The 12,406-nt window shown below is 44.8% G+C and overlaps 1 protein-coding gene across 1 annotated transcript in view; it reads left to right on the forward strand.

Annotated features, from left to right (window-relative positions):
- Nucleotides 1-12,406, forward strand: part of DPT (dermatopontin) — a 29,072-nt gene that overhangs the window by 7,567 nt on the left and 9,099 nt on the right. Inside the window, exon 2 of the mRNA XM_037813055.1 lies at nucleotides 4,865-4,990. Within this exon, the coding sequence (XP_037668983.1) occupies nucleotides 4,865-4,990 (126 nt within the window). The remainder of the gene's footprint in view (nucleotides 1-4,864; nucleotides 4,991-12,406) is intronic.

The raw sequence follows: 12,406 nt of genomic DNA on the forward strand, positions 1-12,406 counted from the left end.
ACTACGTGCAAAAACGTTTTTTGGTCCATTTCTGCAGTGGAATTAGAGACGCTGGCCTGCAGCCCTGGAAACACATCTGGTTATTTGTAGACGTCGGAGGAAATAGACCAGCACAACCAGCCCCATCCATTTTATGAGGTTTTGAAAGTTCCTGGCCAAGATGGTTCTGCTTTCCTTTATTCTGCCCTATACCCAACCCTACACCACCCCCAACTTGCTAAGAATTTGGACTTCCTGTAAGTTTGGACAGAGACTAGCAGGGACCAGAAGGAGAGACTTAAAGTCCATGGAGGAGTTCACAAACAAAACCAGACACTCACATCTTCTAGTTCTGGCCCATGTCATTCTGTCCGTCCAAAGCCCTGGGAATAGTACAGAAGATAGGGAGAAAGCAGCCCAGAGCCCTGCCCTGAGGCCAAAGAATAATCCTGAAACTATTTTTGTGCTTCCTGAGAGCTCATGAATGTGAACTTTAGCCTCATATAAATCTGAGTTTGAATCATGACTCTTTGGTTATTGTCTTGGCCAAGAGTTTTGCAGTCATTAGTTTCTCTCTCTCTTTCCCTCCCTCCCTCCTTCTCTCTCCCTCTCTTTTCAAATTTCCACAATTTACAAACACTCCCTATCCACCAAGCAACAACTCTCCCTTCCTTCCAGCTTCTGACAACCTCTAATCTACTTTGTCTCTATGAATTTGCTATTTCTAGATATTTCATGGAAGTGATATCTTACAGTTCTTGTCATGTGCTTTGCTTGTTTCACTCAGCATTATGTTTTCAAGCTCCATTCACGTTGCAGCATGTCTCAGAACTTCATTCTTCCTTATGGTGGAATAATCTTTCTTTGTATGTATATACCATGTTTTGTTAATCCAGTCATCAGTTGATGGACGTTTGGGTTCCTTCTACTTTGGGGCTTTTGTGAGCAATGCTGCTATGAACATCGGTGAAAAAGTATCTATTCAATTCCCTGTTTTCAAATTCTTTGGGTATACACCTAGGAGAGGAATTGCTGGGTCATATGGTAATTCTATATTTAACTTTTTGAGGAACTACCATACTGCTTTCTACAGTGCCTGCACCATTTTACCTTCCCACCAACATCACCCGAGGGTTCCAATTCCTCCACATCCTCTCAGAGTTAGTTCCTTTAATCCTCACAAGATTAAGACCTTGACCTTGACTTATGTCCAGGATCACAAAGCATGTTAAGATCAGGGCCACTGATAGCCCAACAGGGGCTCTTCCCCCTGCGTTCCACTGCTTTTATGTTTTACAATTGCAAATACAGGAAAAGGATTTCTGTCTCTGCTTTCAGGGTGATGACTCTGAGATAAAGCATTTTCAGAAAGTCCACTCTCTCAGAACAGATCCATGAATGTTGTTATCAGAGGAGGACTAACTGCCTTATGATTTTCCTTCTAGAAGGTGCCTGGTGTCATGTGGGGCAGGGCTAATGATTTCAGTTTGTGAAACTGACATTGAGTCCCCAGCCTTTGAAGGGATGGTGAGAAAGGAAGTGTGTCTTCTCAAATAGAGACGAGAGAGGCTCAGAATCAGAGTCCCAGTGTCCTCATGCTCCCAGAGTGTGTTCCAAGGGGTCTCTGCCAGTTCACAATTCCCAGAAAACCTGCTTTTCAGTGGACTATTTGGGAGCAAAAACCAAGACTGTGAAGTGAATCAGAGCCTCAGGCATGTCTTTTGACCACCACCTTTTTCTTTAAATTGTATTTGAACAACTTGAGTGAGGCAAGCCCTCTCCGGCTCCCTGGGCTCCCTCCCACCCCCTGGCTATCCTCACACCTCTCTGGCTCCTGAAAGCCCTTGTGTTTATATTTTTGCGGCGCATGTTCAGGTGAGACTTGTTACACAGGGGCTTTTTAAAGTGATTCAAAGTGAGAGGAATGGAGGAGAGGCATGCCCAAAGCTTTCATTCTGTCCCCCCATTCTGGGGTAGACTTTGTGTCTGAGGGAGGAAGGTGGAAGTGGGAAGATGTATCACTCACCCAAGTTCCACAGAAACTACTTGGAGGGAGTTTCAGGACCCTTCACAGTTTGAGTGAATTCTGCCTCTGACAACAGAAGATGGTCATTGGTTCATTCACTCTTTCTTTAAACATTGGCTGAGCACTTGGGGAACACAAAAATGAGGATTAATGATCTTTTCTCTCTAGGACTTCACCATGTATTGGGGTGATAAGACATACAAATTAACTGTGCTGCAAAGCCGGTGGGTATCAGCAGCTAAGACAGTCAGCCTCAATGAGCTTTGTTTCAGGGAAAGAGCAGTTCAAGGAATACAGATAAGTCACCCGGGTTGTTCACTAACTGGAGACTGGGGAGCCGAAAGAGGCTTTCACAGATTATATTCACAGTTGCCACATGGACTAAATGAAAGTATGAAGATGATAGTAAATAATTTATTAAGCATTAAAAGACCCTATTCTGGGCATTTTATATGGTCTTCACAATAACTAATAGTATATGCTATTATTAGGCCCATGCTACAGATGAGGCAAGTGAGGTCAGTAGAGGTTAAGAAGCCTGCCCAAGATGGCACAGTAGTGGAGCCTGAAGCGTGTTGCGTTTTGGCTGCAGAGCCCATGCTCTTAACCACTCTGCTACACTGTTCCCCACATGGGTGTGAAAAGACTCCAGAAGGAACGGTTTCACTGCAGTTGGGTACGTGTACTAACAAACACCCTAAGCAGGCTCACTCTACCAAACTGTGAAGGCAATGGGACCAAAACCGGGAAAAGGAGATTGTGTGGGGTTATCTAACTTTCACCGCAGGTTCCTAGGCTCTGGGCCTGTAGGTGTCCAAATACTCTCCACAGGACAGCCTTATCTGAGGTGGTGTGTGAGCAGGTGACACACACACTTCCCACACAGGCCACGGGGCTGGCTGCCTGGCTGACAGCCGGCGGGGAATTCGTGGAACTCGGATAGCCTTCAGAGCTGGTACCCCATGGAATAGGTCAACTTATCTCCATTTATTTTTACTTCAGGGAACGTACCACCATAGGAACCCTGTCCCCTGCGGTGGACAAACCAAAACAGTGGAACAACAGCTCCAGGGAAACCACTGCTCAGCTGAGCTCGCTTCTGAGAGGGCTCCATTTCAGAAGGCGGCAGCATTTTAGTGACACCGAGAGGGAAGGTCATAGGGAACACCAGTTTGCTGCCCTTTCTTTCTTTGCATATATATGGGCTTTGTTTAGGACTCCTAGAGGGATATACTGAAGTCACCACTTACCCACATTGCTAGGAATTAGGATAGATTAGTGTCCCCAGATGCACCCTTCCACTGTACCATGACTCTAGCAGTCCATTCCAATCACATGGCTTCCTGAAATGTGCCAGGCTTCGGAAATGGTAATCCTTCTGATGAGATGCGAGCAGTGGCACAGCAAAGGATGGCTGCTTTCCTACAGAGACAGCAAAATATTTAATATTTAGTTTCGTTCATAAGCTCAGTTCCAGCAATTAAAAAGAATAAAATGAAATCCAGTTGCTGATGATGTTACTCCCAGTTTTGCAACAGCAAAGTCTCTGTCACAGGGCAGCACAGGGTACTTATTCTTTCCTTATCCATTTTGTTTTCTGGAAACTTAGCTTTACTTGCAAAGCAGGGGCATATTTCCAGCAGTGCTCAGGTAGTGCCACTTAGCATCTTCCCCTGACCACTCGTAAGAGGGGGCATGGTCAATGGCAGGCATGGGTAGGAAATGCAAAGAAACCGAGGTAGCCAAAGCCCTGTTTTGGAAGGGCTTGTGAAAGACCTCATTCCAAGTAAGGTGGGCAAGTACATAGCCAGATGAACAGCATCCCCATCATCACAGCAAAAAGTGGCAAGACTTAAGGCACTGCTGGGGTTTAGGAATAGGAATGGGAGAAAATAGTGCTGGAGACCAAACACAGGAAGAAAAGATTCTACCATTCTCAGAAATGCTGGGAGGTCAGAGAGAGAGGTCTGTCTAGTTAGGAAGTTTCTGCAAAGATAAAGCGGCTGATTCTTAGAACAGCAGCGCAGGTAGAATGAAAGTATAAAAATTCACGTGGCTCCAGAGAGGGGTCGGTGGAGAATTAGGTAGGGCAGGTAAAGGAACCCTCACAGGGAGTCTGAGGAGTTCAACTGTCCCCTCACAGCTTTGTAAGGACTGAGTCCATAGGCCAGGACCCCTAGTGCATTCTGAGCAAAACAGACCCTGACCGTGCAGAACATATGACTGAGTGGGTGGTAGAGTGATTCCTGGATAGGTAGTGGCTGTGGTTGTGTCCTGTCTTCCCAGCAGGGCTGCCAGGTTGCCTTGGACAAACTGCAGCACCCACCTGGACTTCAGTAAGAGGGAGACTGAATGAGCATCTTGTGCCAGATTTCCTGGGGGCTCTGATCTCGAGCAGAAGAAACATTTATTTGAAGTTCATCAATTCATTCTGTTTCTCTTTGGTTTCTTTTTATGTTAAATTCAAGTAAAATGAATTCCACTCTCTTTTATTTTCAAAGAGCACTATCTGTGTATAAACACTACTTGATATAATCCTGTACTTGTAAACTTTTAGATGTCTCTATATCCATCCATTTATGCATTCTTCCATCTAATTATATATTCATAGCAATACATCAGGGACGGTGTTTCCCAAATTATCTACATTTGAAAGATTCTGAATCACTTGAATTTTAATGGTGATCATGTATCATTTCTACAAATATAATAAAATCTTTATTAGTTACATAAAAATGAGATAAATCTAGAGCCACTGACATAGTGGCATGATTCACTATGTGAGAAGCTGGGTCTTAGGAAGGGGTCCATTTGGGTATCAATATCTTATGTTCCTTGGGGTTGTCATTCTGTCTTCAGGTACCAGACATGCTCCAACAATGGACTGGTGGCAGGGTTCCAGAGCCGCTACTTTGAGTCAGTGCTGGATCGGGAGTGGCAATTCTACTGCTGTCGCTACAGCAAGAGGTGCCCGTATTCTTGCTGGTGAGTCTGGCAGCCACCTCCAACCTCTCTCAACTCCCAGGGCTGGAGGGGGCCTGTGGGGGGTTCTGGTCCATGTATCTTCCTTCAGGGAGACCTGGGCTGTCACAAACCAGCTCGGAATGCAGCAAACAAGCATATAGGAGGGGTGAATGAGTGGGTGAATGATTGAGTGAATGAATGGAAGAAAGGAACGAAGGAACAAAGGAAGAAAAGGCTAGAAAAATGTTCACACTGAGAGGGTCTTTACAGGCTACCCAACCCAATGCTACTACATCTCTTTTGATGGAAGAGGAAACAGAAAAATGAAGCAAAGAAGTGGCTTGCCCAGAGTCTCCCAGCCATTTCATGGAAGGTCAAGTCTGGAACTGAGATCTACTGATTGCTCTTCCAGCGCTCTTTCCCCACTACCATGCTAACTTCTCCTCAAATCTAAGGTTGTGGGACATGCTTGGGAATGCATTTTTTCCTGACAGACCTTCTTTGGGTGAAAACAAACCTGTCAAAGTTCAGAGTGTCAACCATAGTATATAATTATAGAGAGAGAAAAAAAAAAACGAGGCTGCTGTTTGCTAGATCAATTTGTAATTCCATGCTCAGAATTTGTGTTCCTTTTCCCCTCCCCAGGCTGATGCCATATATCCCCTCACTTAGCATTCTAACTGACCAAGAGAGTATGGATATATTTATTTACCCTGGTAACTTACATGAGTATTGACAACACAACTTGTCCTTAGTCCTTCTGTCTGCAAACAAGCCAGACATTTCTGCCTTGGACAAAGGAACCCAAAAGTGTCAACATTCCAAGTCTGACATACTCAAGTGATTTATCCTTCTGCAGTGTGATGCTTGGAAGAGCTGTCTTGTGGCTTATGCTTATTCTCTGCAATCAGGTAGCATTACTCCACAGATACCAAAGTGGGGCACAATGTTTCTAGGGACAGGCAGCTCTAAAACCTTAACTTTTTTTTTTTTAAAGTAGTAACCAAGGGTAAACTCCAAGTTCAAAGTAAACTGATATGAATAGCTGTGGGGTGGAGCAGGGACCTCCTCCAGCTCTCCAAAGATGCCTCCATAAAGCAGTCCTTACTTGACCACAGCATATGAGCAGGCATGGCTAGGGTGAATGATAGAATTGTGATAGCTCCTGGATCAAAGGAGATCTAAAGATTTTACGTGGTGGAGCATCAGGGAAGGAGTGTGATTTGGGCAACAACACTTGAGTCCAAGACTTGGCCTTCACCCTTTTGCACTCCTCCTTCCCATTAGAAATATGCTGTCTCTAGCTAGTCACTTTACTTCTCTAAGGAATCTCAGGCCCATCACTTGAAAGAATGACCACCTTTTCTGGGTGTTTTAGTTCCCTGGCTGCCAAAACAAGCAATCTGTAATAGGTTGGCTCAAACAACAGGAATTTATTGACTCATGGTTTTGAGGCTAGGAGAAGTCCAAAATCAAGGTGCCAGCAAGGCGCTGCTTTCTCTCCAAAGACTGTGGTGCTCTGCGGCAGGCTGCCAGCAACCCTTGGTCCTCGGCTTTCCTCTCTTGTGGAAATGCACATGACAGCATCTTCTCCTTTCTCTCCTGGGTTCCACTGACTTCCATCGTCTTGCTTCCTGTGGTTTTTTTCACTCTATATCTGAATTTCATTTTGTAAAGGACTCCAATAATCCAGATTAAAGCTCAGATGATTCAGTTGGTCGCACTGTAGCTACAAATAACATCTTCAAAAGGTCCTATTTGCCATGGGTCCATTCCCACAGGAATGGATTAAGACTAAGAACACATTAGATCAAGATTAATTTAGCCTGGGTCACCGGGATTTTGAAGATTTTTAAGAATCTGATAAAAACTCTCAGCCTTGTCTGTAGAAAAAAAATACATGAGCATATTCACACAAAATTTTGCGGAGAATTTCAAGAGTCATCTTTCATGAACACCCTGCCAGGATACCTTGGATCACAAGTTAAAAACCCCAGGACTCGCAGGTCTTTGTTGGTGCCCTCTTGAGACCTAAAAAGTTCTTTACTCCAGAAATACTTTTTCAAAGAGCAATCTGGATGCCCAGAAGTGTTTTCAAAGAGAGAGCGAAGGTTCCTGGGATGCATCGTCCCGCCCCAATGTGAGGGGAGAGTAGGTAGGAGCCTTGATGGTGCCCTGAGAAACTTAGCCTCTCCCACCCTTCACCAGTCTGCTACAGAATGGCCCTTCCCACAGTGCAACTGCCTTCCTTTGTTGCAAAGCATTAAAAGCAGGCTAAAATGTAAATAAATTATCTGTAAGAATAATCCACAAACTAGTACCCTATTAGATAATCCATTTATCACAATAGCAGAACTATGCTCTAGACTCCGGAGTGCATCAGGATTGGGGCACCCTCAGTGGCCAAGAGAGATGTGTCAGGAGCAGGAGAGGGAGTGAAAGAAGGAAGGCTGTCCAGAGCAGGCTCCAGTGGGAAGGACGGGCAGCACAGGGGCAGCTGGAGGACTAGGTGTGAAGGGCCCTGTTCCCCTGCCCCCTTCATCGATGCCTCTGCCACAGCACTTAAAATACTGCATCTGAACTGCTTGTGTGTGGATCCTGCTCTTCGGAGGACAGGGCCTCATTGCTATTTGCATCCAGTGCCAAGCATAGTGTTTGGAACATGTGGATGCTTGGTAACTAATGAATGAACCATTAGATTAACTATTATGGATGGGGTCCAGAATAAGGGGAAGTGGCCCAGAAAATGTAACTGACTCACCTATAAAGTTCTCTGATCCCCCACCCACAATCCCACCTCTGCCCTAGATTGTAAGCTTTGCCAAGCAGAGATCTTTGTATTAATATATCCCACACCCTCTAAATAATGCCAGACACATAGCAGGTACTTAGGAACATCTGTTGAATGAGTGAATAACTTCAGCCGACTTCGTAGTATTGTCGTGAGCACTACGTGAGGTAAAATACACCTGACATTTAAACCTCGCCACATGCTGGCTGTGATCACGCAGAGCTGGCCCGTCTGCAGGCAGCACCCCCTCACCCTCCCAGCTGCAGCAGACACCCAGTCTTCTCACTGACTAATGTGCCTTTCAAAGGCAGACTGCCCAGGCTCAGCCCAGTCGGGGGTCAGATTGCCTCGCAGGAAGCAGAACCTGTGACTGGAGTTGGTTATACAGAGGAACAAGAAACGTGCCCACTCAGACAGTGTGTGTCAGGAGGTGACTCAGGCCTCCCCGGGGAGAGGAAGAATAGGCTGGGGCAGCTGTGCTCCTCATCACCACGAGGCTTTGCCAAGATGAATGGGAGAGGCCACCGTGTCTGCTGGCCGTACCATGACTGGCTGGCTGCCTGGCTCCTGGCCTGGCAGAACCGCTGCAGGGAGTGGACTTAGGGCCCGAGGCTTTCACTGATAAGGCAGGTAAGAATTCCAGGCTCACAAGTTTGAGAAAAGTCATCAAAGAGCAGAGATGGGGGTTGGATGGGTGGATGGTTAGATAAAGGGGGAAACACCTAAATCTTTCCCAACGCCCCATATTCTAAGCATTTCTGTGACCTGCGTTACAATCTGAACGTTGCTGCTTGAAGCTTAGCCTGTTTATTTGGATGCTGAGACCTGAAAGACCCAAGGTCACTCACTGCCTTCTTTTCTTAAAACTCTATTCTAATGATGCCCACACTTAGAGTTGCCACCTGAGGGCTGGTCCTCGCAAACGCTGCAAGTCCTTCCTCTTATGCACTCGAGAAATGACTTCTCGAGTTCCCTTTGGCACAGCCCACCAAAAAAAGAGGTTACGAATTTAATGAACATGAAGCTATATATATGCAGCAACAAAGACCTGACCAATAGACAAATAGAGATTAGCAGCTTTTCCCAAGTGGCCTGAGAATTCAGGTCTCTGGTGAGCAGTGGCAAAATCTGCCCCCAGCCTCGGTCTGCAGTGACATTTCCAGCCCCACCCCAGCCCCAGCCTTCCACACTCCTCACTCATAGGGTTGTCCCATGAATGGTCAGTATGACCATTACTCAGAAAGAGGAGACAAGTAGACTTTGAAGCAAGTCCTTCTACTGTAGGTTTCACTGTGGATGGCTTCTGTTTCCAATTGTGTGGTGGCAGAGCCAAAAGCTACCAAAGGAAACGGAACATTGTCAAGGGAAAACTTTGAGAAGCAGCAAAATGAGCTTGCAGTTTGCACCATGGTGCGCAGCGTGTGACTCACTCTCCCACCAGTATGTCTAGACATTTTACTGGCATCTTTAAATTGTCTGAGTCATGACATTATGTTATATGTCTTTCTAAACCGAAGGAAGCCCCTAGGGCATAAATCAGGTCTCCTTTCTTCAGCATCTCAGCATAATGCCTGGCACAAAGTAGGCCCTCAATAAATTTGTCGAACGAATAACTGAATGTTGCAGGCCCTTAAGAACAGTAACAGTGGTGAAGCCTGACATTGATTTGATGATGCTTTAGGGTTGATAAAGACTTCTTTCATAGGCATCAATTTATCTGATCCTTTTAACAGCCCTACAGAGCGGGGATTATTTTCCTACACCTTCCCACAGTGTAACCTGCTGATTATCTTCCTATTTGAAACCTTCCCCTATGCCACTTTAACTAGTCTGAATTACCTTCCAGGGAACAGGATACATGTGGATGGGGACAGCATCTTCTCCTTCCCACTCTGAAGGACATTCTGCAGCACTAAGCTCGATGCTGTTTTGAAATAGCTAAGTGAGCTGCTAGCCTCTGAGCTTGCAAACATTTAGGGATTCAGAAATGTCACCACTCCATGCAGGAAAAAACAAATCATCCAACCACCTCCCAAGTGAGTGAAGGATTTGTTTGTTTGGTGGGGACCATGGTGCTGGTGTCATTTCAGTTTGGGCAGTTTTTTGTTAAATATTCTAGAATCGCTGAACTCTGGCAAGAAAGAGAATTCCTGATAGATGCAGACATGCTGTTAACGAAACGGTTCTCATGGATCGGATAAATATGTAAGTCTTACACTTATTTATTTACTTAGAGAGAATATGAATTCTCAGTCTGGTGGTCTATGAACCACAAACACATGTCACTGGAGTAGCCACAACCCCTCCAAGACTGCTTGTAATAATTCCCCGCTCTCTAAACAGCTCCAGCTGCTGCATGCCTTGTGCGAGACTGTTTCCCATCAGTGTGCTGAGACTGTCCAGAGAGAGGCTATGTGTCCCAGGAATTGATGGTTTTGAATCGAGCACCTATTTTCTTTTCTAAACACTTCTTCTCCAGATCCATGGCCTTTCATGAGGTTCATCCGATATTACTTTTTGAACAAAAACTTAATGTCGTTCTGCAGAATCAACTTAGATGACCTTTAAGTTTTCCTTTAACCCTGAGATTCTTTGACTGTCTGACTTTGCATTCTCCAGGGCCTAATGCCCCCTCCTTTGTGCTCAGTGCATAAGGCAGAGAATGTTTTTTTCTGAGTTCCTAGACAGTTCTAGTTAACAACAGTAAAATCAGTTTATCAGCACATCCTTCTCTTCTCCCTCAGCCCAAAGTACTCAGTCTAAAGCTAATCTTGATCTCCTACCCACATTGTTCAGATTTTAAGATAAGACGGGGAGGGATTGAGTGGCAGCTCCCTGGGAAGTCCTGGCAGGGACAGGATGACCTTGCTTATCCCTCTCGTGGGGTGTCCATCACCCCCACCCCTGACCAACTGCCTGCTGTTCCCAGATTCCTGGGGACACCTGCACTTTGAGAATACAGGTCTTGATGGTACATTTTTTTAAATTCGGTTTTATTGAGATATAGTCACATACCATACAATCATCCAAAGTGTACAATCAGTTGTTCACAGTGCCATCATATATTTGTGCATTCATCACCACAATCAATTTTTGAACATTTTCCTTACTCCAAAAAAAAACAAAGAAAAGTAAAAGTAAAAAAGAACACCAAAAGCATTCCATCCCCCCACCCAATCCAACCCTATTTTTCGTTTAGTTTTTGTCTCCATTTTTTCTATTCATCTGTCCATACACTAAAGGGAGTGTGAGCCACAAGATTTTCACAATCACACGGCCACATGGTGTAAGCTATATATTTATACAATTGTCTTCAAGAATCAAGGCTACTGGGCTGCAGTTCAACAGTTTCAGGTATGTCCTTCCAGCTATTCCAATACATGAAAACCTAAAAAGGGATATCTATGTAGTGCATAAGAATGCCCTCCAGAGTGAACTCTTGACTCCATATGAATTCTCTCAGCCACTGAAACTTTATTTTGTTTCATTTCTCTTTCCTCTTTTGGTCAAGAAGATGTTCTCAATCCTATGATGGTGGGTCCAGACTCATCCCCAGGAGTCATGTCCCATGTTGCCAGGGAGAGTTACATCCCTGGGAGTCATGTCTCACATAGGGGGAGGGCAGCGAGTTCACCTGCCTAATGGGCTTAGAGAGAGAGGCCACATCTGAGCAACAAAGAGGTTCTCTGGAGATGTTACATTTTAAAGCCAGTGCATTGGCTTTAGATGTTTCTGTGCCTGACTAACAAGCATGTCCTTGCATTTCACGATGCATAAAGTACTCATCCTGGCAGACAACAGCCCCTCTGAGCTTGAGCAAAATCAATCACCCCTTTTATCAGCTTGAGTAGCTGTCACATTGACTGTGCAAAATTTATGATGTAGTCATATATTTGCTGCCTGCCTATGGGAGGCAGAAATTTTGAAAGCAGAAATTTCAGAGATGTGGCGGGTAAGCATTGGCTAATTCAAGACTAGGCCCTACTAGCAACTTAGAACAGAGTAAGCCTCTCCATTACAGATCAGATTTGCTGCTATATTCCATCTAGTCTTCTCCCCTGTATTGGGTTCTAGCAGTAATCATTCATTCCTCAATTCATCAATTCTTTTAATCAGTCCGTCAGTCAATTCATGGCCTTTTGTTGAGTTTCTGATAATGATGATGACGCTGATAGCAATAATACACACACACACACACACACACATATATATTTATCTTAGGGTCACCCACCATGTGCCAGGTCCTGTGCTTTTTGCTTTTCCTGTGTTAGCTCATTTACTCTTCATACACAGAAATTATGATCTTATTACACAGATGAGAGAATGGATTCTCAGAAGTTGTGATTTATTCAGAGTTACCAGCTTGATTCAAACAGGTCTATCTGCCTCCAAATCCCACACTTTTCTCACAGTGTGGAGCCATTTCCCAATCTAGGCAAGAAAATAAGACCTATACAGGTGAAGCACTAAATAACAGTACAGTAGGTATCTAGCAAAAAACAGAGAAGTTAGTGTAGTTGGAGGGGAGATGTTGGAGGTGGCATTGTCTTGATCAATGTGCATCCCCATGCAACATGATGCAATCTGACTGATGAAAGACAACATGAGTCAAAATGAATGTCCTTACTTACCAGCTCTGGGTTTAG

The sequence above is a fragment of the Choloepus didactylus genome, chromosome 2 (genome assembly GCF_015220235.1).
Source record: "Choloepus didactylus isolate mChoDid1 chromosome 2, mChoDid1.pri, whole genome shotgun sequence".
Taxonomy (NCBI): Eukaryota; Metazoa; Chordata; class Mammalia; order Pilosa; family Megalonychidae; genus Choloepus; species Choloepus didactylus.